Consider the following 22,251-nt stretch of genomic DNA (forward strand, 5'->3'; position numbering starts at 1 on the left):
TATTGCAATCATTATCGTCTGATAATGATTCAGCACGACACTGTTTGGGAGTTTCTGTTAGAACAAATTTTTAGACGATTCTCATTTATTGCTACGATTGCTACCTGCTTGCTTTTTCAATGAAATGGGCAGTCCCAAATCCAAATTTTTCAAAATTGGTGACTTGAATGCCAAACACCGTTGGAATCGCAATGATTATACATATTAAATGTGTATCTCGAATCACGTGGGTGAGCACACAATTTTTGTTTTTTATTATCTCTATTATCTTTCAGCCCTAGGCTGGCTCGTCTCCGCACACGAAAAATCAAATATAGATTGAGGGCTGTTTTCGAAGAAGACATTGAAAAGTACATATACGAATAGGGTAAAAATATATCGATTTGTCGACTTTTATTGATCTTCTATCACTGCTCTCATGTTACCATGACAAATCGACTTTCGTTCGGTCCCATCTTCCCTAATTGAGTATTGTTGAAATGAAGAGGAAAAACACAACACAATACACTTATTGAAAGAAGGATATTACCGGGTGCTAATTAATGGTGTGACACATTTTTCATTGAAATGGTCCATTCAATATGCATCTCAATTGAATGACCTATTTAATTTGAAAATGTTTCTGCCTTTCTATGTTTGAAAATTGTAATTTCAAAAGATCTACACTTGTTTATTCTAAAAATACTAATTACATCGGTTTTGATTATTCTTCACATCAATTGCAAATTATATTCTATTAGCAATTTAAGTATTTATCATTTTACCATATGGTTTATATACATACACACACATATAAAAACATTTAAAAATCAAACAAAAAAATCCGAAAGGGTGCTCTATGATTTGTTTGGATTTTCCACTAAACAGCTTGGTAACGATAAAAAATGAAACAGTCATCGATTCAAACTTATAATTTATAAAGGGAAAATGTATGATTATTATGGGGCTTGTGTTAGCTCCGATTGCGGTTTTCATTACATGAAAAGCAAATATTATTCATTTTCACATTAAGGTATTGGCACAAAACAATCGGCTTTTGTGACTAGGTTTTTCTCCATTTGACATTCTTTTATGAATCGAAAACAGAGAAGAGACAACAGAATTATTTCTGTCTCTCTGATTTCTAAACACCTACTACAATCTATCTATAAATACATTTTTTCAAAACTCATCCCCACTCGGCGACGATTTCTTCTCATAATCTATCATTCAAGTCCAGTTCCGCATATATTACACGTAGTATTTACATTTAAACAAGCATGCCCGCAGCCAGGTAAAACCGTCAAACTCGGAACGCCTACCGAGTAGTTGGCTGCGTGCTGCTTGGCTCAGTACCGTTGCGTTGACTACCGCTACCACGACTGCTGCTCATGAACATCAGATCATTGCCCACTGTATTGCGAATCCAGCTCGAGATGCCTGAGGTGACCGAGTTGTAGATGGCTGGATGTGGCCGCTTACCACAATTACCATGGTAACTGAGAACGCCCTTCAGCAGCCATTGACCGGTTGTTTCGGCGTGGCACATCAGTGGAGCCCCTTCATCGTTCTGTAATACAGCGGAATAAAGAGAATATTTGCTATCCTATTGAAAAGGGAATAAACTTACATAGCAAGTCGCTTTGCCACTGCTGAGGTAGCCCGCACAGATGGCGTCGTCCGTAAGGGAGCCGTTGTAGTGCACGCTAGAGTTGCACTTTGCAGCCGGTATGGTTGGCACTGGTAGATATTTGAGGTACTGCTCGGTGTTGGTCATAGCCGAAGGATCCGCACCCCACCCGGCCGTCAGACACAATTGATCCTCTTCGATTTTGACATCATCCGCCAGGCAGGCACTGCCTACCCGTTCGTTAAACTGCAGGGGCTGTGCCAACCGCAGTAGTACGACATCCCCAGAATAGAGGAACTGTTTGTATTTCGCCTGTTGGATAATTATATTAGAATACGCTCAATTCGTTAATATAATCACATATAACAGATATTGAGGCTAGAACAAATTTTATTGAAAATCTTGACTCATTACTTCCAATTACTTAGCTGGCAGTACATAACGGACACAGCTGATTAGCAACCGTCCAACGTAGCCAATACGTTTGATAGTCGCATTCCGGCTGCGTTCTACACAATAATTATCGCCACGCCATCTCTAATCGATTGCCAAATAAATTAATAATCTTCAATACATTTGAATCAACGGTTGCGGGTGTTTACACACGTATCGGATACTAGTCTAAATATCTGTTATCTGTGATATAATCTTTCATCTACCTGAGGATAGGGAACAATTCTCTGAATTTCAGCTATTTGAAACGAGCTGTTATGACTATTTCCGTTGATCTTGGTGTAATTGAACTGGGTAGTTCCAGCAAACAACATCCAATTTGTTTCAGCAATGTTTCGGTTATCGATGAATTCGGTTTTGCCCATCATACAAGAATAACTGGCAAGCGCCCATCGTGGAGACACTGCAATTAGAATAAATTCGATTATATTCACGAGAACAGCTTCTTAATCATTTTAAAATAATCTTACATATGTTAGCAGTACATTTAATGGCTGCCTTATTGCTGTAGGCTAAGGCTAGACTAGGAAGTTGATTTGAATCCGTTTGAAGTCCACCGTCGATCCGTTGTTCCGATATTGGCGTAATACTGTCGCTACCACAACCTGTAGAGTCCAAGTCATTAGTTCAACGTCCCAAAGCTGCTAAATCAGATACTTACGATACAATTCACAATCGATGCTCACCAAACCTGTGGAGCAACTGTTGTTTAATGACAACATGCTGAGCAGATTAGTACTATTCGAGCCCGTGAATAGATAGAACGCATCGCCATCCGTTTCGTTTGAGATCGAAAATGACTTAGCCTTTGAATAGCCCAATTCGGCACAAACGGAATCCGATACCTCCTCAGTCCAATTATCTGCACAAACTGGATTCAGTTTCTCCGATCCCATGCGAACCTTCAGCTCACCCTTTTCAAGTTTAAAACAACCCCACTCATCTGACAGATCTGGACACTGTGGTTGGCCGTCACATACATAAGCGTTTGAAACGCATCCACCCGTATTGCACCGGAAATTGTCCATCGGGCAGTCGCACAGCCGCTCGTCTTCATCATTTGTACAATCCGATTTACCGTCACATCGCCAAGCTTCGGGAATACATTTACGCTGACCTACGCAGAAGTACTCATCGTTTGTACACGTATCCGGACAGTTACTCTCATCGGACCCACTGGCGCATTGTTCCAAGCCGTCGCATTTCCACTGAGCTGGTAAGCAAGGCCCCTTCCGACCGTCCGGGTCACATGATATCTCATCGAAATTGCATTGCCACTGCTCGCACTCAGTCTCATCGCTTCCGTCATTGCAATGTGCGATTCCATCACAAACATGCTGCCTCGCTAGACAAAAACCGTCCTTACATTGGAAATGTCCAGGACAGCCCAAACGTTCGCAATCTTGCTCATCGGAATTGTCCGAACAGTGGGACACAGAATCGCACCGTTCCGATTTCTGAATGCACGAGCTACCGTCCTTGATCGATGTTCCATTCACGCACTCAAATTGCCCTACTGCACACTTCGTAAACATTCCACCGGCACTAGCCACCAACTCGCTCAAGTCGTCTTCATCAGAAAATCTGGACATAATTAACGACGTTTCATTCAATCGCTCTGATCTAATCGAATGAAACGTCGTTTCTCCTAAAAAATGACCGGTAGTCGTTTCGAAGTTGGACTCCTGGTCAACGGTTGTTTTCGGAGCGCTTGCTGACGGGTCTGGTGGTGGCGGCGATTCCTCCAACTTGTCCGGCTTTCGGTCCAATGGAAGAACTTTCAGGTCGTTTTCTGAAATGTCATTATCTTGGTCCAAGTCCTGCAGAGTTTTCTCCAAGAAGTCTACTTTGGTTGTGTCAGTTGTCGGTCGAAGTGTTGATTTGGTGACCGCTTCTACGCTGGAGGTTGCGACGGTGGTAGTGGTGGCAGCGTTTGACGTCGTTGGCTCATTCGCAGCAACAGATGTTGTCGTCGTTGAGCGGCTGGTTGTTGGTGGTTCTCTCGTTTCAACGGTGGACTGTTCCACTAGCTTTGCATTCGCGGTTGTTTCCGTAGATGTGGTCGAAGTATTCGTACTAGCGTGGATAGTAGTTTCCTCGATGTCTTTCTTGGTTGTGGATTCAGCAAGTACCCTTGCTTGCTTCTCGGTTGTATCTTCCCGTACTGCGTCGGTCACTTCTTCGAGTGCGTCATTGGATGCAGTTACGCGTTCTTCTTCCAATTCCAGCTTTGCGTTGGCCATAGTAGTTTCCACAAGATTCCTCTCGGTTGTTCGTTCTTCTGCTTCCGTTGCTGTTAATTTTTCCGCTGTATCATTTGTCGCCACATATTCAACATCCCCTTTGGGAGAATCTTCTTTGATCTTTTGCATCTTTACAGTCGTCACCTCTTCCAAATCACTTTCAGTTGTGGTGATTTCGTCAACTTCCCCTTTCGGTGTCGCATCCACTAGTTCGTGCAGTAGCACCGCGTCAGTAGACGATTTCTCTTCAACATGTTCCTTAGATTGCTCAAGGTGTGCACTCGCCTTTTCAGTTGTAGCCACAAGGGTTCTCAGTTTTCCAAGTGTTGTTTCCTCCACGTCTTTTAGGGAATCTGTAGTAATCTCTTCTTTGTCATCGCCTACGGTTGTAGTTTGTTCCACAATGTTTCTCGAACTGGCGGCCGTAATGAGATCTTCTAGCGAATCGGTTGTTGGTATATATGTGCGTATAGTTGTTGCTACGAAAACAGTCTTGGTGACAGTATCCAGTTGCTTTTTATAGTCATTGCGGTCATTTTCCTTAGATAATGGCAATACTTCTAAATATTGCTGCTGCGAATCGCTTTCATCACCATCAACTTGACGATCCAATCCCTCGTGGAGGATCTTTACCAAGTTCGTATTTTGGTCGAATGGTAAGAATGGGGACTGATCTGCGTGAGTGAGCAGAGACGGAGTTGTTTCCGTTTCCAAAACAGTTTCTGTTACGGCATAAGTTCCTCGAGCCTTGGCGCTGGACGTTTCAATGTTGGGTAAGAAGGGTGACATATCTTCATCGTGCTCCTTTGGTTGTGGCAGCGCTTCCGTTGATGTCGAAAAGCTAGTGGATGATCTCCAGTGTTCGAGGGAGATGGGGCTAGACGTTGCGTAGACGGTATTTTCGGCGGCAGTGGTCGATGCGTTATGTTCCAGTGATCGGGCATCGAATACGTTCATCGGTTCAGTGGTGGGGGTGGTTTTGGAAGTGATCAAATAACTACCCACAGTGGGCTGCGGAACGTCATCCTCGATAGTTTCCGTTACAGGAGCCGGAGTTTCTGCTGCTGTCGAGTGCGGCGAAGTTGAAGAAATGGTTTCGGTGCTGGTCGAATGTCTGGTTGCATCCTGATCAACAATCATGAAATCTGGCATGGTGTGCTCTTCGGTTGAATGGTGGACGAGTTGCGTGGTGGATTGCAACTTGCCTAGGCTCGATTCAGTAAAAGAGTGGTATACGTCATCGCCAGATGGTTCAGGTTCCGCGGAGGGTTCAGCAGTACTAGCCGGGTTCAGGGTAGTGGCTTTTATCTGTTCGACTTCATTCTTTGGGTTGGATCTGCTTGTCTGCTCGGGTTCACTGCTTGGCTCTGGTTCACTGCTTGGTTCTGGTTCACTGCTTGGTTCAGGCTCACTTTTTGGTTCTGGTTCACTGCTTGGTTCTGGTTCACTTGTAGGCTCTGGTTCGCTCTTTGGCTCGGGTTCTGAAGTGGATGTCAGTAAGTGTGCGAATTGGAGTTCACTCGAGTAATGTGAAGACGATTTGGTTTGTTCTGTTGTGGACGAATCTGATTTGCTGGTTGGTTCTGGCTCACTTACCGGTTCGGGTTCACTTGTTGGTTCTGGTTCACTAGCAGTCTCTGGTTCACTAGTAGGTTCAGGTTCACTTGAAGGAGTAGGGTCTTGGATTAATTTTCCAGATGGAGCAGACGCGGTGGAAGATTCCTTAATGTAAGATGCTTCGCTAGAAGGATTATGTTTATATGAGCTCAAAGATTCAGTAATAGCTTCAGGTTCACTGGAAGGCTCAGGTTCACTAGCAGGTTCTGGTTCGCTGGCAGGCTCAGGTTTACTAGTTGGTTCGGGTTCACCCGCTGGTTCTGGTTCACTTGCTGGTTCTGGCTCACTGGATGGTTCTGGTTCAGCGGAACTTGTAGGTTCAGGTTCACTAGCAGGTTCAGGTGAGCTGGATGGCTCACTAGCAGGTTCAGGTGAGCTGGATGGCTCACTAGCAGGTTCAGGTGAGCTGGATGGCTCACTAGCAGGTTCAGGTGAGCTGGATGGCTCACTAGCAGGTTCAGGTGAGCTGGATGGCTCACTGGCAGGTTCAGGTTCACTAACAGGTTCAGGAGAGCTAGATGGCTCACCAGCGGGTTCAGGTTCACTAGCAGATTCTGGCTCACTATCTGGATTCAATCCACTAGTCGGCTTCGACTCAGCTGTTGGCTCAGGTTGTGGTGCAGGAACCGGATGATAACATGATTTTCCGTCATCATTGTTTAACAACATTCCAGCAGGGCAAACACAAACGAAATCACCAACTCGGGCATTGAACTCACAGGCATGTTCACATCTGAAATCATGAAATACACCATTATTAAACTTAGTCTAGCAAAATAGTTCATTTAAAATCATACCCCATCTCGGCTGGACCAGTGTAGCAAAGATCAGGAAGCCTAGCTACGCGAATTGTGTTAGCTGGTACAATATAAGTAGCCAAATAATTATGGTTGTCGTCCAAATAATTGGTCAACCGTTCCTTCATACTGTCGACGTTCAGTGAATTGGTTTCGGTCCAGCTTACACGGTAATCAACTACTACGGATCCAGGTCTACAATGCAACAGAAAAGGATTAACGAACATATTCGACTTCTACAATAAGTATCTTACTTCAAACTCATGATCTTAACGAAGATTTGGTCGAGTGATCCGGGAGCGTCCAAGCTGTCCCGAATTTCCTCTTCCAACTCAGCTGCCAGCACCTTATATGCTGAGCTATTCGGATCGCGATAGTCGTCCAGAAATTCTAGGTTCGTTAGCGTAATCTGTCCTTCCAAGGTGTTCGGTACGTACACAATGTTCTCATCGGTGGTTGGTGGAATCGGTGGCACCGTAGATCCAGGAGGGGACATCGTTGAAGGATACTCCGTAGCGATTGTTTTGTTCTGCGGTCGCGTAACCGAGTTGTCTGGTGATCCCGAACCAAAGACTCCAGCTGTTGCAATCTGATTATCTTTGGCAAAATGTCGCGATTCTACCGGAGTGGGGTCCTCGTTGAAAATTTTGCCCGATCCGGCCAGGATGGCAACGATGATCACCGCCAGCAGGACGGCCAGACCCAGCACCCAGCAGAGCCAATTTTTCTTTTTCTTGTCACGTTTGTCCTTGGTCACATATAGCTTTTCGCCTCTATAAACCGCAAAGCATTCGATTAGCATTGAACGACGGTGAAGTTCGAAATTTGAATTGATTTACAAATGATATTTACAATTTTCGACTAACATGTGGTCAGAGACAATGGTATGTACATTAAACAGGCCTTTTTGGGAACCTTATTGAGCATCGAATGTTCCAATTTTTCGAATGACCCCGAGGAGTTTTGAAAATTTTGAGTCGTAGTTAAAGGCGGGTCCCAAAAAGGCTGTGAACTCAAATCACTGCTAATTGGAACGGAACGATCTACGGAGGTTAGTACGTCGTCGATGTATATAAAAAAATACGTTTAGGGAAGTGCATACATGCGGTACTTGCAAATTCCAGCGAACCAAAGAAGCATTATTGATATATACTCGCTATTGGATGCACTTGGAAACTAAGCCATTCAAAGGCGAGTGGAGACGTTACCTGTCATGATTAAGCGATCTATATATCATGAGTTAGAGCGTACGAATTTGTGGTGGAGATTGGTGGCGAGGTACACCCCGGCATTATCGATACATAAAGATGACACAGCTGTTTTTGGATAAGAAAACTTCACGCGCCCCAACGGCACAGCGAAGATTCTTGACCACGATTAGTGCGGTGACGCGGCTGATTTTCTATGAGTGTTAGCCACAGTTCCTTGGCCTTTTGGATACCTCCGATATTAGAAGGATGTTTTGGAGTAATTTTTGGTAAATATGTTTGCGTTATATTGATGGTGGTTAATGCATGTTGTTCCCTAATTTTGAGACAATGAGGAAAAGGAACAAGGGGGTACCTCGTAATCTTGGTCCACTGTTTATAATCCACAGTTCCTTGCACCGGTTCATTGACGGAGTGACCGGTGTAGTCTACACCCCGGTCTTGATGGTTGTACGCGTGCCGACGAGGTTTTTGGAACGAGACGCTAGATTGTTTACGATACATGTAAAAGATATTAAGGCATTCGACGGAAACCACAATTTCAAGAAGTCGGCGATGATGGCGGTAGTAATGATGGTAGTAGTGGTAGTGGCGGTGGTAGTGGTGATGACCGTAGTATGATTGGATTGCAATGTGTCGACATAGACGAACAGATTAGGAACGAGTTCAAATTGAAGGAAATTAAGTCCAGAAACGGGAAACCTGGTGGATAGTATCCTGAAGTAACCATGAAACCGATAAAATGACTTACCTCATAAACTTTCGGTGTTCGTTCACCGGTACAAAATACTCATCGTACGGATCCCCGATGTCCACTTCAGTGTCTTTTTTTACTGGAAGGGCATTTGACCCGTTCTGGTGTCCGTTCGCAGGCTTCGACATGTTCAGCAGCTCCAAGTTGACTGCTTCCGCTACGGGCTTCTCTCCGTTGGCTTTCCCGTTCATTGAGGTAGCTCCTAATGACTTTTCCCCCGAGTGCCCGAAGGAACTTAGTGGTCGTTTCTCTTTTTCCGGTTCGAATGCCGGATTATCTAGTCCCGCCATTCCGTTACCGTTCGGGTGGCTATTTTTCAGCGCAGTATATTCGTTATCGTCTGTGGATACTGGCACTTCTACGTGTCGCGGCGAAGGCGTTGGGATCGCTGTGCTATTTGTGCCCGAGTTGTGATCGTCTTCACCAATTGAAAGCGATATCTCATTTTTGAATGCGTAACCATCCCCCATGGCCGAGTGGTCATTACTGGACGACGTAGTCTCGTCCATCTCGATCGCTAAGCACTACTCGGTGACCAACACTTTGAATCTGCGTAGGAGACGGAGAACAAAACAGAAACGGCAGTCAATAAAATGTACACCAAGAATGCACTCTTATGAATATGAATCACCGACCCAAGACCGTCAATCAAACCGGTACTTGTTTCGCACGGCAGTCTATAAGGAAGTGGTAACACAATAGCCCGAACTAAGATACCTTATACGACGATCACGTTGCTGCTTTGCATATCCGTTTGAACCAAAAGCTTCTTCAATTCACCCAACCACACATGTTAGGAAATAACCCTTCACTCACAGGTCACCGATCACCAGGGATTGATCAATCGTGTGACGTCACTTCACCACCGTTCCAGCTCCAAAAATTCCAATCCTGATCCGACTGGTCGACTTTGAAACGATCAACGCGGATGACTAATAATATGTTCTTCGGTGCGCGCCCCAAACTGATCTGCGCCCGCTCGCCCGGAAAGGAATGGGAAAGACTTGCGAAAGGTTGCGCTCTTTTCTGCTCTCCTTCATTTTCTGCAGCACCATTAACAAGCGGGGTAGGTGCTTTGGCTCTCCAGCGCGCCTGCCTTGTTGTGAGCGTTCAGCCCCGAAGGTGGCTTATTCGGTATAGGGCAATGTGAATGGCGACAACGACGACAAAGAAGGTGGCCATACAGCAACAAGGTGTAGTGTCTTGTGTGGACGGTAGATATGTACACAACACCAAGATCAACAGTGCGGAAAAGGTGCGAAAGAACGAGAGTTGAGCAAAGAATGGCCGAGAGGAGGATCGATTCACCTACACGTGATCCTGCGTGCATCTCGAAAATAGAGGCAAAGTAATTTCCGCTTATGTGAGATCGTACAAATAGTTTTTTTTTTGTAAATTATGTCTTAACACTAGTGGTTGAGAGGCAATATGTAGTAGAAAATAACAAACAAGGATAAAAATATTCAGTGGTTTTAATTATATCTTCATGCACAATATATTTTGAAGCATGTAACCAAACACAACATTTATTCAAATAAAAATGAATTCAAACTGGGCTAGCTTAAAAAATTAAATTCAATTGAATAACGAATGTTTACTTGTATGTTGGAAACAGCACCTATATACAGTTGAATTTTTAATACTCTTTGCTATGAATAAATAATATATTTGTTCTAATCTAATCTAATCTCATACATGCGTAGCCAATACTTGAAAGCATCCTGGAAAATGACGGTTTCTGATTTCCGTCATTTTTCTTTTCATATGGCCAGGCCAACTACGCAGTATGTACCGCAGAGATGACTCCTAGATATTGAGCAACTTCAGGAATACCTAAAGTCACTCAATAGCTTGGAATCGAGGGGAAAGGAAGAAAGCGTGGACCTTCCGTACCAAACGCTTCCAATAATATAGTTACCTAATATATGATAAAAATCGTGTACGTGTTTTTTGTATGATGTATATGAGCGTGTATGTGTGTATATGAGTGTGTATGTGTGTTTCTATGTCTACACTGATAGACAAAAGTATTCGTCATGTTTTAATAGAGCTACTATGAAAACATGACGAACACTCATGTCCATCAGTATATGTATGTATTTGTGTATATGTATGTGTGTATAATGTGAATGTGTGTGTGCGTTTGTGTGAGTGCGTGCGTGTTAAATTTACGGATCATCAAAACCTTACCTCTCCTCAATAAATCTGACGCTGAACATGTTTGAGCATTTACATAGCCTTGATCGCAATATTAGCAAGGGCATTGCCCTTGATAACAATCGATCAGCCCTTGCAAGCACAAACATGCGCACGTCTTCCGGATCTGCAGCACTTTTTTATACACTACACATTTGTTTCGACCGCGGTCACTGCACTGGTTCTATTGTTCTACTTTTAGGCGAATCACCGCACAAAAGTAGAGCGCAAAAACCAACCGCACTGGAAGACGGTCGAAACGAGACTCTATGAATAAATAATATATTTGTTCGTAAAAAAATTTAGGGTTCCATGATAAAATTTGTATGAATTTCCGCTGCGGGAAATTTCTTCGAACTTTCATGAAAAACCATGATTGTAATCGACTGATTTTGATCGAAGGAATTTCCCGAGGAAATTCGAAGGAATTTCTCGAGGAAATTCGAAGGAATTTCCCGAGGAAACTCGAAAGAATTTCCCGAGGAAACTCGAAGGAATTTCCCGAGGAATTTCGAATGTATTTCTCGAGGGAATTTGAAGGAATTTTCCGAGGAAAATCAAAGGAATTTTTCGAGGAATTTCGAAGAAATTTCCCGAGGAAATTCGAAGAAATTTCCCGAAGAAAACCGAACGAGAAACGAGAAATTTCCCGTGGAAATTTGAAGAAATTTCCCGTGGAAATTAGAAGAAATTCTCCTTGGATATTCGAAGGGGTTTCCCGTGGAAATTCGAAGGAATTTTCCGTGGAAATTCGAAGGAATTTCCCGTGGAAATTCGAAGGAATTTCCTGTGAAAATTCGAATGAATTTGAGTTTCTAAGGAAAATTAGCAAATAAAATTTCCTTGGAAATTCGAATGAATCGCTTGCAAAAAATCGTAGGAATCTCTTTTGAAAATTCTGAGGATTTTTTCATGCAATAAATAGGCCCTGAAGAAGGTGTAAATCCCACATCGAAACGTCGGCGATGATTAAATGGTCATCATTCAGCTTCCCTTCTAAGACTGCATGCCAAAAAACTTCGAATTTCCTCGGGAAATTCCTTCGAATTTCCTCGGGAAATTCCTTCGAATTTCCTCGGGAAATTCCTTCGAATTTCCTCGGGAAATTCCTTCGAATTTCCTCGGGAAATTCCTTCGAATTTCCTCGGGAAATTCCTTCGAATTTCCTCGGGAAATTCCTTCGAATTTCCTCGGGAAATTCCTTCGAATTTCCTCGAGAAATTCCTTCGAATTTCCTCGGGAAATTCCTTCGAATTTCCTCGGGAAATTCCTTCGAATTTCCTCGGGAAATTCCTTCGAATTTCCTCGGGAAATTCCTTCGAATTTCCTCGGGAAATTCCTTCGAATTTCCTCGGGAAATTCCTTCGAATTTCCTCGGGAAATTCCTTCGAATTTCCTCGGGAAATTCCTACGAATTTCCTCGGGAAATTCCTTCGAATTTCCTCGGGAAATTCCTTCGAATTTCTTCGAGAAATTCCTTCGAATTTCCTCGAGAAATTCCTTCGAATTTCCTCGGGAAATTCCTTCGAATTTCCTCGGGAAATTCCTTCGAATTTCCTCGGGAAATTCCATCGAATTTCCTCGGGAAATTCCATCGAATTTCCTCGGGAAATTCCATCGAATTTCCTCGGGAAATTCCATCGAATTTCCTCGGGAAATTCCATCGAATTTCCTCGGGAAATTCCATCGAATTTCCTCGGGAAATTCCATCGAATTTCCTCGGGAAATTCCATCGAATTTCCTCGGAAAATTCCATCGAATTTCCTCGGGAAATTCCTTCGAATTTCCTCGGGAAATTCCTTCGAATTTCCTCGGGAAATTCCTTCGAATTTCCTCGGGAAATTCCTTCGAATTTCCTCGGGAAATTCCTTCGAGTTTCCTCGGGAAATTCCTTCGAATTTCCTCGGGAAATTCCTTCGAATTTCCTCGGAAAATTCCTTCGAATTTCCTCGGGAAATTCCTTCGAATTTCCTCGGGAAATTCCTTCGAATTTCCTTGGAAAATTCCATCGAATTTCCTCGGGAATTTCCATCGAATTTCCTCGGGAAATTGCTTCGAGTTTCTTCGGGAAATTGCTTCGAATTTCCTCGGGAAATTCCTTCGAATTTCTTCGGGAGATTCCTTCGAATTTCCTCGGGAGATTCCTTCGAATTTCCTCGCGAAATTCCTTTGAAATTCCATCGAATGTCCTCGGAAAATTCCTTCAAATTTCCTCGGGAAATTCCTTCGAATTTCCTCGGGAAATTCCTTCGAATTCCTCGAAATTTCTTCGAATTTCCTCAGGGAAATTCCTTCAATTCCTCGGGAAATTCCTTCAATTCCTCAGGAAATTCCTTCAATTCCTCGGGAAATTCCTTCCAATTTCCTCAGGAAATTCCTTCGAATTCCTCGAAATTCCTTCGAATTCCTCGAAATTCCTTCGAATTTCCTCGGGAAATTCCTTCGAATTCCTCGAAATTCCTTCGAATTTCCTCGAAATTCCTTCGAATTCCTCGAAATTCCTTCGAATTTCCTCGGGAAATTCCTTCGAATTTCCTCGGATATTCCTTCGAATTTCCTCGAAATTCCGAATTTCCTCGAACTTCCTTCGAATTTCCTCGGAAAATTTCTTCGAATTTCCTCGGAAAATTCCTTCGAATTTCCTTTGGAAAATTCCTTCGAATTTCCTCTGGGAAATTCCTTCAAATTTCCTCGGGAAATTCCTTCAAATTTCCTCGGGAAATTCCTTCGAATTTCCACGGGAAATGTTTTCTAGTTTCCTAGGGAAATTCCTTCGAATTTCCTCGGGAAATTCCTTCAAATTTCCTCGGGAAATTCCTTCAAATTTCCTCGGGAAATTCCTTCAAATTTCCTCGGGAAATTCCTTCGAATTTCCACGGGAAATGTTTTCTAGTTTCCTCGGGAAATTTCTTCGAATTTCCTCTGCGAAATTCCTTCGAATTTCCTCGGGAAATTCCTTCGAAATTTCCTTTGGAAAATTCCTTCGAATTTCCTCGGGAAATTCCTTCGAATTTCCTCGGGAAATTCCTTCGAATTTCCTCGGGAAATTCCTTCGAATTTCCTCGGGAAATTCCTTCGAATTTCCTCGGGAAATTCCTTCGAATTTCCTAGGGATATTCCTTCGAATTTCCTAGGGATATTCCTTCGAATTTCCTCGGGAAATTCCTTCGAATTTCCTCAGGAAATTCCTTCGAATTTCCTCGGGAAATTCCTTCGAATTTCCTCGGGAAATTCCTTCGAATTTCCTCGGGAAATTCCTCGGGAAATTCCTTCGAATTTCCTCAGGAAATTCCTTCGAATTTCCTCAGGAAATTCCTTCGAATTTCCTCGGGAAATTCCTTCGAATTTCTTCGGGAAATTCCTTCGAATTTCCTCGGGAAATTCCTTCGAATTTTCTCGGGAAATTCCTTCAAATTTCCTCGGGAAGTTCCTTCAAATTTCCTCGGGAAATTCCTTCGAATTTCCTCGGGAAATTCCTTCGAATTTCCTCGGGAAATTCCTTCGAATTTCCTCAGTTAATTTCTTCGAATTTCCTCGGGAAATTCCTTCGAATTTCCTCGGGAAATTCCTTCGAATTTCCTCGGGAAATTCCTTCGAATTTCCTCGGGAACTTCCTTCGAAATTCCTCGGGAAATTCCTTCGAATTTCCTCGGGAATTTCCTTCGAATTTCCTCGGGAATTTCCTTCGAATTTCCACGGGAAATTCCTTCGAATTTCCTCGGGAAATTCCTTCGAATTTCCTCGGGAAATTCCTTCGAATTTCCTCGGGAAATTCCTTCGAATTTCCTCGGGAAATTCCTTCGAATTTCCTCGGGAAATTCCTTCGAATTTCCTCGAAAATTCCTTCGAATTTCCTCAAAATTCCTTCGAATTTCCTCGAAATTCCTTCGAATTTCCTCGAAATTCCTTCGAATTTCCACGGAAATTCCTTCGATTTCCACGGGAAATTCCTTCGAATTTCCACGGAAATTCCTTCGAATTTCCACGGAAATTCCTTCGAATTTCCACGGGAAATTCCTTCGAATTTCCACGGGAAATTCCTTCGAATTTCCACGGGAAATTCCTTCGAATTTCCACGGGAAATTCCTTCGAATTTCCACGGGAAATTCCTTCGAATTTCCACGGAAAATTCCTTCGAATTTCCACGGGAAATTCCTTCGAATTTCCACGAGAAATTCCTTCGAATTTCCATGGGAAATTCCTTCGAATTTCCACGGGAAATTCCTTCGAATTTCCACGAGAAATTCATTCGAATTTCTATGGAAAATTCCTTTGAATTTCCACGGGAAATTGCTTCGAATTTTTACGGGAAATTGCTTCGAATTTCCAACCACTTGTCTTTGACTTGAAAACACATTTCTCCTAAATCATTTTCCGCCGCCGTAACCAACTGGTCAACATAATCTTCAACGGATTCACAATCTTCTTCAGCATTAGCTTCAAATTTCCACGGAAAATTTCTTCAAATTTCCCTTTCAAATTTCCACGGGAAATTCCTTCGAATTCCCACAAGAAATTCCTTCGAATTTTCACGGGAATGAAATTCTTTCGAATGTTGGTGTCGAACAGTCGAAAAACGAACCCATCGCACGAAAGAAGATCAGTACGAATAACAAATGATTAGTGAGGCGAAGAAAAGAATGGACCGGAGTGTTATGCGGAGGTTTAATGAGAATCAATGCATTGCGGCGGAAGACTGTGCCATTTCCCGCCATGTGCAACGACCAAGAAGAGAATTCGCTGACAGATAAGGCAGTGGTGGCCGCCAGGTGGAAGCAACACTTCGAGACTTTGTTGAACGGTGAACAGAATAAATATTAGCGACGATGGACTGGGCACTGGACCGCCTACATCAGAAGAGCTAACCTCTTAAAAATCCATTAAAGAGCTGAAAAGCAATAATGTTGCGGGGAAGGACCAGCTCCTGGCTGAACTTCTCAAACATGAAAGTTATCAGCTTTATGAAGTCCTGCACTACATTATATCGAAAATATGGACTGGAGAAACAGACTGGAGTGCAAAAATTACCGAGGAACAGTGTTGGTAAAAACGCAAATTCTCAAATCTCATCCATGCATGCCAGTAATTTTGAACTACCTGCTGATATGACGAGATATTTTATTTTTAGTTTATCAAGTCTCTTTATCTACACTCTACAGCCACGTCCTTGTGAATGCTGGTGAAGGGGAAGGGTGGTTAGTTTTACAACTATTTGCGAAAGAGACAGAGAGCTCTATGACCTCTCATAGGTGCCACGGGAAGTACAGACAATACTCGGCGATAAACAGGAGAATGGCATCTGGCGGCGTCGCATGAATCACGAGTTATACCAGGTGTAAAGTGGGCTGGATATTGTTAAGCTTATACAACACGGCAGACTACTATGTGCTGCACACGTTGTTCGTATGCTGAAAATACCTCAAACGAAGATAATATTCAGTAGAAAACCCGCAAGAGGCCGGAGGCTTCGTGAAAGGCCGCGATGGCTTTTGCAGTAAAAAGGGTCTGAGGGCGCTAAACGTTCGGGGCGACTGGAAACGATTGGCCTAGGCTCAAATCCAGTGGAGAAGTATACATCATTCGGCGTATGCTCGTCGAGGAGCTTTAGCCCATCAAGTATCAATTAAGTATACATACTCACAACGGCATACGAACAACGTGTAGAACCACGGTAGTCTGCCGTGTTGTACAAGCTTAACAATATCCTAATTGACTGTGAGGATGTGGCCGGCATCGTTATTGGTCTTGAACTAATAAAAACTCCAAAGCATGTACATTCAGTGAGAATCGCTTTCTATTCTGTTTGTAAAGTTTTCAGTGAATAAACCGAAATAGTCAATTACAGCAAAAAGACTGATCACAATACTTTTCTTCAATCATTCAATAGACCAACACCAGCACGACATTCTCCAAAACAGCATACCATTCGAACCCACCTTAAGTAGTATTCCCGACAGTGCTGGTATGCTACCTTTCTAAGCCACAAAGTCAAACCATCAACCGAACGAACCAATCATATCTCGCTATTCGCGGAGAGTTGGTCGTGTGTCTGTGTGTTCCAAAAGCAATAAGGTGCTTCCCACAAGGTGAAAAAAAATTCGACCAGTAGAATACATTTTGAATGTTTTAAATATATTATTAAAATATCAACAGTATTTTTTATTGTTCAGTTTATTATTAAAATAAAGCATCGTTTTTCTATTTTCAATTCTTTCATGATAGACTAACGCAAAATGAACTCCCCCAAGAAATTATGACGTTTGAGCGGGTCGCATAATGAACGCAAAATGAACTTTTGTTCGAGAAGACGACCCGCTCAAATGTCAAAATCCGTCGGGTGAGTGAATTCGATGAACCCCTGCATAAGTCTATTGATCTTAAAAACTCCTAACAATAACATGTCAAATCCTGCCAAAGCCGTTATTTCTTTATGAGCTTAGAGTTCAAAAACATGCTTCAATCAGTTGTCACCCAGGTCACCCTATCTTTAGTGATTGCCAATTACTAAACCACTCTTTCTATGTACCATCATCTCCGCATTCGCACACAGTTCGGCTGCCTGCAGTCATGCCAGGTGCACTTTGGCTGACTGACTTACTGACTGTAGGTGGGTTCGACGGCGTGGCTGCCGGCACCCCTAAACCATCAACGACGACGACGACGGCGGCTAAAACCGGCTTGGTCGGCTGGGCCTTAGCAACATGTGAATGGGCATGGGACAACGGCGACGGAGTAAATTACCAGGCAGCGACGGCGCGGTGCAATTACTTACACTGCAGACGACGGGAATCGGCAGAACTGGTTTTCGGTCGAAGTTTCTGCGTGGAATGGTTTAGTGGGACTGCGGGGGACACCTTTCAACTCCCGGAGAGAATAAACTCCGGTGCGACGGATCGGCACAGAGCGAGGTCAACCATGGGATGGGATGGAGAAAAAGGGCACCAGCCAGCGTTGATAATAACAACAATCAACGATGATGACTGATGATGACGCTACGGCAGTGGAATCTTGGAAACGATCCAGACTTCGCAGATGAAAAGACGTGAATCCTCTTTGGTGCAACAAGTTGCTGGAACCGCACTTTCACGAAGGAAAGAGAAGTGGGGAGGCATCATAACAATAACATATTATGTTGTGCCGCTCTCACACATCGACACGAAAACTGTTAGTGGTTTGCTTTTTTCAGTTTCTGCCAGAGGGACAGGTTCTTGCTGCTAGACTGAGTTGAGGGATTTCAATTCGCCGCACACTGGAAGGGCGAGGAACCTGTTGTGTGCTTGCTTGATGTTGGAGTAGGTTCATTCTTTTGCTTTTTTCGGGCGCGAAGGAATGAGCGTTTTGTAATTCGAGTTTCATGGTTTCGGTCGGTTGCGAAGGCGATATGTATGCATTGGCGTTGCGAATGAGACAAGCCCATAATCACAAGTAAGAAAACTTATTTATTTTTGCGTTTCATAAGATTTTGCTTATTTTGTCTTAAAACGTTTGGAGAGCTACGGAATATGCAATTCTAAAATTTGAGTAACTTTTTTACTAGATTTTATCATTTTTTACTATGCTGAGAAAACGTTACAAATGTGAATCTTTAATTATGAATACAAACTTGATATTTTTAGAATGGTAACTTCGAACTAACTTCGAACTAACTAACTTCCAAATTTTCTAAATATAAAAAAATAAGATTCTGATACCGTGCTAAAATTATAAAGGGCCTTGTGGTCAAATGACTAATACTTCTGCTTTATACGCAGGAGGTCATGGATTCCAATTAGAATTTAATCAAAAATAAATTTCTCCTATCACTTTAACGGCTCGATCTTCAAGAACCGAACCTAACCCAAAAAAAAATCCAATAAATTCCGCATGAACTCGTAGCAAGTGCAGAGGTGGTATATTCGGCTTGCACTGGGAGAGTGAGATTGCTTCATCATTTCTTTCCCCTTCCCTACATACAATGATAAATCAGAACCACAATAATCGGACTTTTAGTGAGCTTCCATTGCTTCCGTATGCAATGAACAATCTTGTGTTAAATCTTACTTACAACCGCCATCTCACACGGGAATGGTTTCACTTTGTAGTCTGCTGTACGGTCGACAAGAAAACCGACCGTGGAATGCGGTCAGCAGAAATATGGATCAGGAAGCGAATTGCTACACACGACTCAACACAGGCTGTTCACTGATAATCTACGCAGACGGCAATCGACATAAAACTTCGAGACAGACAGTCGCAGCAAAACGATATAAATGCACCTAATGAGTCGCACTTTTCAACTTGCAGACAATTACCTAACCGATTGGAATCACTTCACATCTTTCCACTGACTGTGAACGAAAACAAAAATCGCTCTGACCTACGACAGCAGAGTCCCGATTCGATCGGTTCAAAAATTTCGTCAAATGATTTATGGCGGCGGCATCGCGTCGCGACGATGATGAAAACTACATAATCGCAACCTGATGGAAAAAATCACGCATGCCAGGGGCCATTGAACGCGCGCGCTAAAATATTTGCCAACTATAAACAACCTGCCCGGAGACGCGGCCACCGCGTCGCTACCACACGGCGGACCTCGTTACCATGGATGGAGGTTTGGCCATACAAAAAATCGAAAGTTTTCGAACTGTGATTTGGGTTTGCGGAACAGTTCGACCGTTGAACGCTTAGCTGTCTTATTTTACATTTAAAGCGGAGCAAACTACTTGGCGAAAATAGAATAAATTCCCAATCGAAAGTAACTTGTACAAAAGGCACAGAAAGTGTAGTACAAAAAATACTCATTTTTTTGTAAATTTTGTTTCAATTTTTCGATGTTGGTCGATTTTATACAAAAAAATGTTCATGCAACGATTTCAATTTTATTGCGACGGGTGCTAATTAAACAATTATGCTTAGAACTGTGGTTACGAAATAAATTTCAAATGTTAATGTTTTTTTTACGCGGTTGAGTTCATTTATTTCTCGGTTAACCTAAACTTTTACAGCTTTTTAAATACTCCATGAATTTTCTTTGATTTTTTGTAATTTTTTTCATGGGGTTAACTCATTGTTTCGTTGACGCTAACCCGAGTAGCACACTTGTCCCATATCAGTCACTGTGACTCATATGCGATCAAATCCAGTCACATTGGAGTTGCTGCAACCAAATCGATCTGAACTGTACTACTAGGGAAAGCTCTTAAACGACTAAAACCAAACCGTGTATAAAAAACCTATGTGTATAGTGCTAATTTTTACTTAAAGAGGGTCGTTTGGCCGAAAGTCATTCGGCGAAAAGCCGGTTTGCCGAATGCTACTTATCCGATTAACATGTTAAACCGAAAGTCATCTAGCCGAATTCCATTTGGTCGAAACGGTTATTAGGTTTGGCCGAAGGCGACAAACGGCCCAAAAGGAAATATGACTGTACTGGTAATTTGGCCGAGCCATGTGGCCAAAATTGTAGACTCATTCGGCCAAATATCCTTATCTGTCAGTCGACCATTTCGGCCAAATGACCAGTTGTCTATTTCGGCCGAATGACATTTTCGGCCAGATGGATTTTGGTCTAATGATTTGTTCGGCCATATGATATATTAGGCCAAACAACTTCAGGCCAAATGGCCTGCAAACGAATGAATTTCGGCCAAACTGTCCTTCCCATCGTTTCGCCGAAAGTCATTCAGCGGAAAGCCATTTTTTCACATGTTATTTGGCCGAATAACACGGGAAAACGAATGTCTAACCATTTGGCCGAAACGATCACTATAGCAGCACAATACGCGTAGATTTTATTCTAATCTATATAAATAAAAATTAGTTTAAGTTCCCTTCCTGATGATTTAAATCACAAACGGTTTAACCGGTTCGCAAAATTTTCTCCGTAATCGATTCGTCTTGAGATCCTTAAGGTTTGTATGTACAAAAAGTTGGTTAATTTAACGGGGAAATGTGAAAAATCAGTAGAATGCAACTTTGGGTCAGTGCTAGTGGTTGAGGGAAACAAAACAATAGCAAGGAAATTGATCTAGAGTGCGGTGCTGCAAATAGTTCAGTATGTGACATTTGCATTTTTCGCTAGTAACGTTCTTTGTATTTTTCGCTAGTAACGTATATATAAACAAAAATGGTTATATATGAGTATCATAAATCTAATTACAGCATGTGTGTTACTCGGGTTATTAGGTCGGAAATTGTTTGACCGAAAATGTCATTTGGCTGAAAGCGACATACGGACCGATAATTTGGCCGAAATTGTCGTTCGCCCTAACAGATCATTACGCCGAAAATGCCGTTTAGTCGAAATGGTCGTTTAGTTATAAATATCGTTTGGGTCATATGGCCAACAATTGTCGACCCGTCTGGCCAGATGGCCGTTTTTGCCAAACGACCATTTCGGCCGAACAACTTTTTCGATAAAGTGACCAGTTCGGCCAGACGACGCTATCGACGTATGTCCATTTCGGGCAAATTTCCCGAAATTTTCCGAATTGTGCACTTAAACGCTTTTTAGAGCAAAATCATTTTTTGATGAACGGGCGCAGTGATGCGATTCTGTCAGAGAAACTCAAACGCGATGCTCTCCGTACATAGTTGCAAGCGAGTTAACTCGTGAATGAAGCCTCGATGATTGAGATTTGAGTATGATTCTAGCAACACTGATCCCTATCAATAAGGAAATTAAACGGACACTCCAGTGGAATTTCCACGGAAAATACGCGTACTTCTACAAATTTGCATCGTGGCTACAAAGCAAGACCATGCTGAAGGTAACTGGTTTCGATTTCTGGCCCGATCTAGGAAATTTTCTGGTTGGAAATTTTCTCGACTTCTCAGGTCATAAAAGCCTGATGGTATACGAATGCAAAAATGGTAACTTGACTTAGCTACCTCGGAGTTAATAACTGTGGAAATGCTGAATAAACACTAAGCTGCAATGCGAAAATATCCCAATGGGGGTTGTAAAGCCAATAAGAAGAAGAAGAGGATGCGATTTCGTTTTTGAAAGTACATAGGCGTTTTTCCGGAATTAGGCGATGGTTAATGTGCAGCAGGGACTATGTCCCTGTTGACAGTGTGCCCTGTTAAACCTTTATAAAAAGCTGGATGTATCCGCAAGTAGGCTCCGCCAAAGCGACCGTGTGCCGCTCAAAGCGCACAAGCCCAAGTCCTGGTGTTAGGTGGGACGCTAAACATCCCTGACACGACGGCCCTCCGGCGAGACAGGAGGTTTGCGCAGGCCCAATAAGCCGCCTGGAAAACCAATAATTACGAACAATATAAGAGATAATGCGACTCGATATAATCGGCAAAGACCTAGGCGACGAATAAAGGATCACGATTGGAGGCTTGGAACATGGAACTGCAAGTCGCTAGATTTCGCAGGTTGCGA

The 22,251-nt window shown here is 42.8% G+C and overlaps 1 protein-coding gene across 6 annotated transcripts in view; it reads right to left on the reverse strand.

Annotated features, from left to right (window-relative positions):
* Positions 1-363: 363 nt before the first annotated feature.
* The window catches only part of LOC134220208 (uncharacterized), a 189,533-nt gene continuing 167,645 nt past the window's right edge, over positions 364-22,251 (reverse strand). For 3 of the 6 annotated variants that reach the window (XM_062699195.1, XM_062699198.1, XM_062699194.1), the window contains 9 exons: positions 8,679-9,230; positions 8,283-8,411; positions 6,974-7,492; positions 6,720-6,914; positions 2,724-6,655; positions 2,533-2,667; positions 2,269-2,465; positions 1,610-1,921; positions 364-1,549 (listed from right to left, as the gene is read on the reverse strand). In XM_062699195.1, the coding sequence (XP_062555179.1) occupies positions 1,298-1,549; positions 1,610-1,921; positions 2,269-2,465; positions 2,533-2,667; positions 2,724-6,655; positions 6,720-6,914; positions 6,974-7,492; positions 8,283-8,411; positions 8,679-9,190 (6,183 nt within the window). In that variant the 5' untranslated portion in view covers positions 9,191-9,230 and the 3' untranslated portion in view covers positions 364-1,297. Of the gene's footprint in view, positions 1,550-1,609; positions 1,922-2,268; positions 2,466-2,532; positions 2,668-2,723; positions 6,656-6,719; positions 6,915-6,973; positions 7,493-8,282; positions 8,412-8,678; positions 9,231-9,316; positions 9,339-9,398; positions 9,758-22,251 lie in introns of those variants that run through there. The other 3 variants (XM_062699193.1, XM_062699197.1, XM_062699199.1) reach the window with 3 other exon arrangements.

The sequence above is a fragment of the Armigeres subalbatus genome, chromosome 3 (genome assembly GCF_024139115.2).
Source record: "Armigeres subalbatus isolate Guangzhou_Male chromosome 3, GZ_Asu_2, whole genome shotgun sequence".
Classification (NCBI taxonomy): domain Eukaryota; kingdom Metazoa; phylum Arthropoda; class Insecta; order Diptera; family Culicidae; genus Armigeres; species Armigeres subalbatus.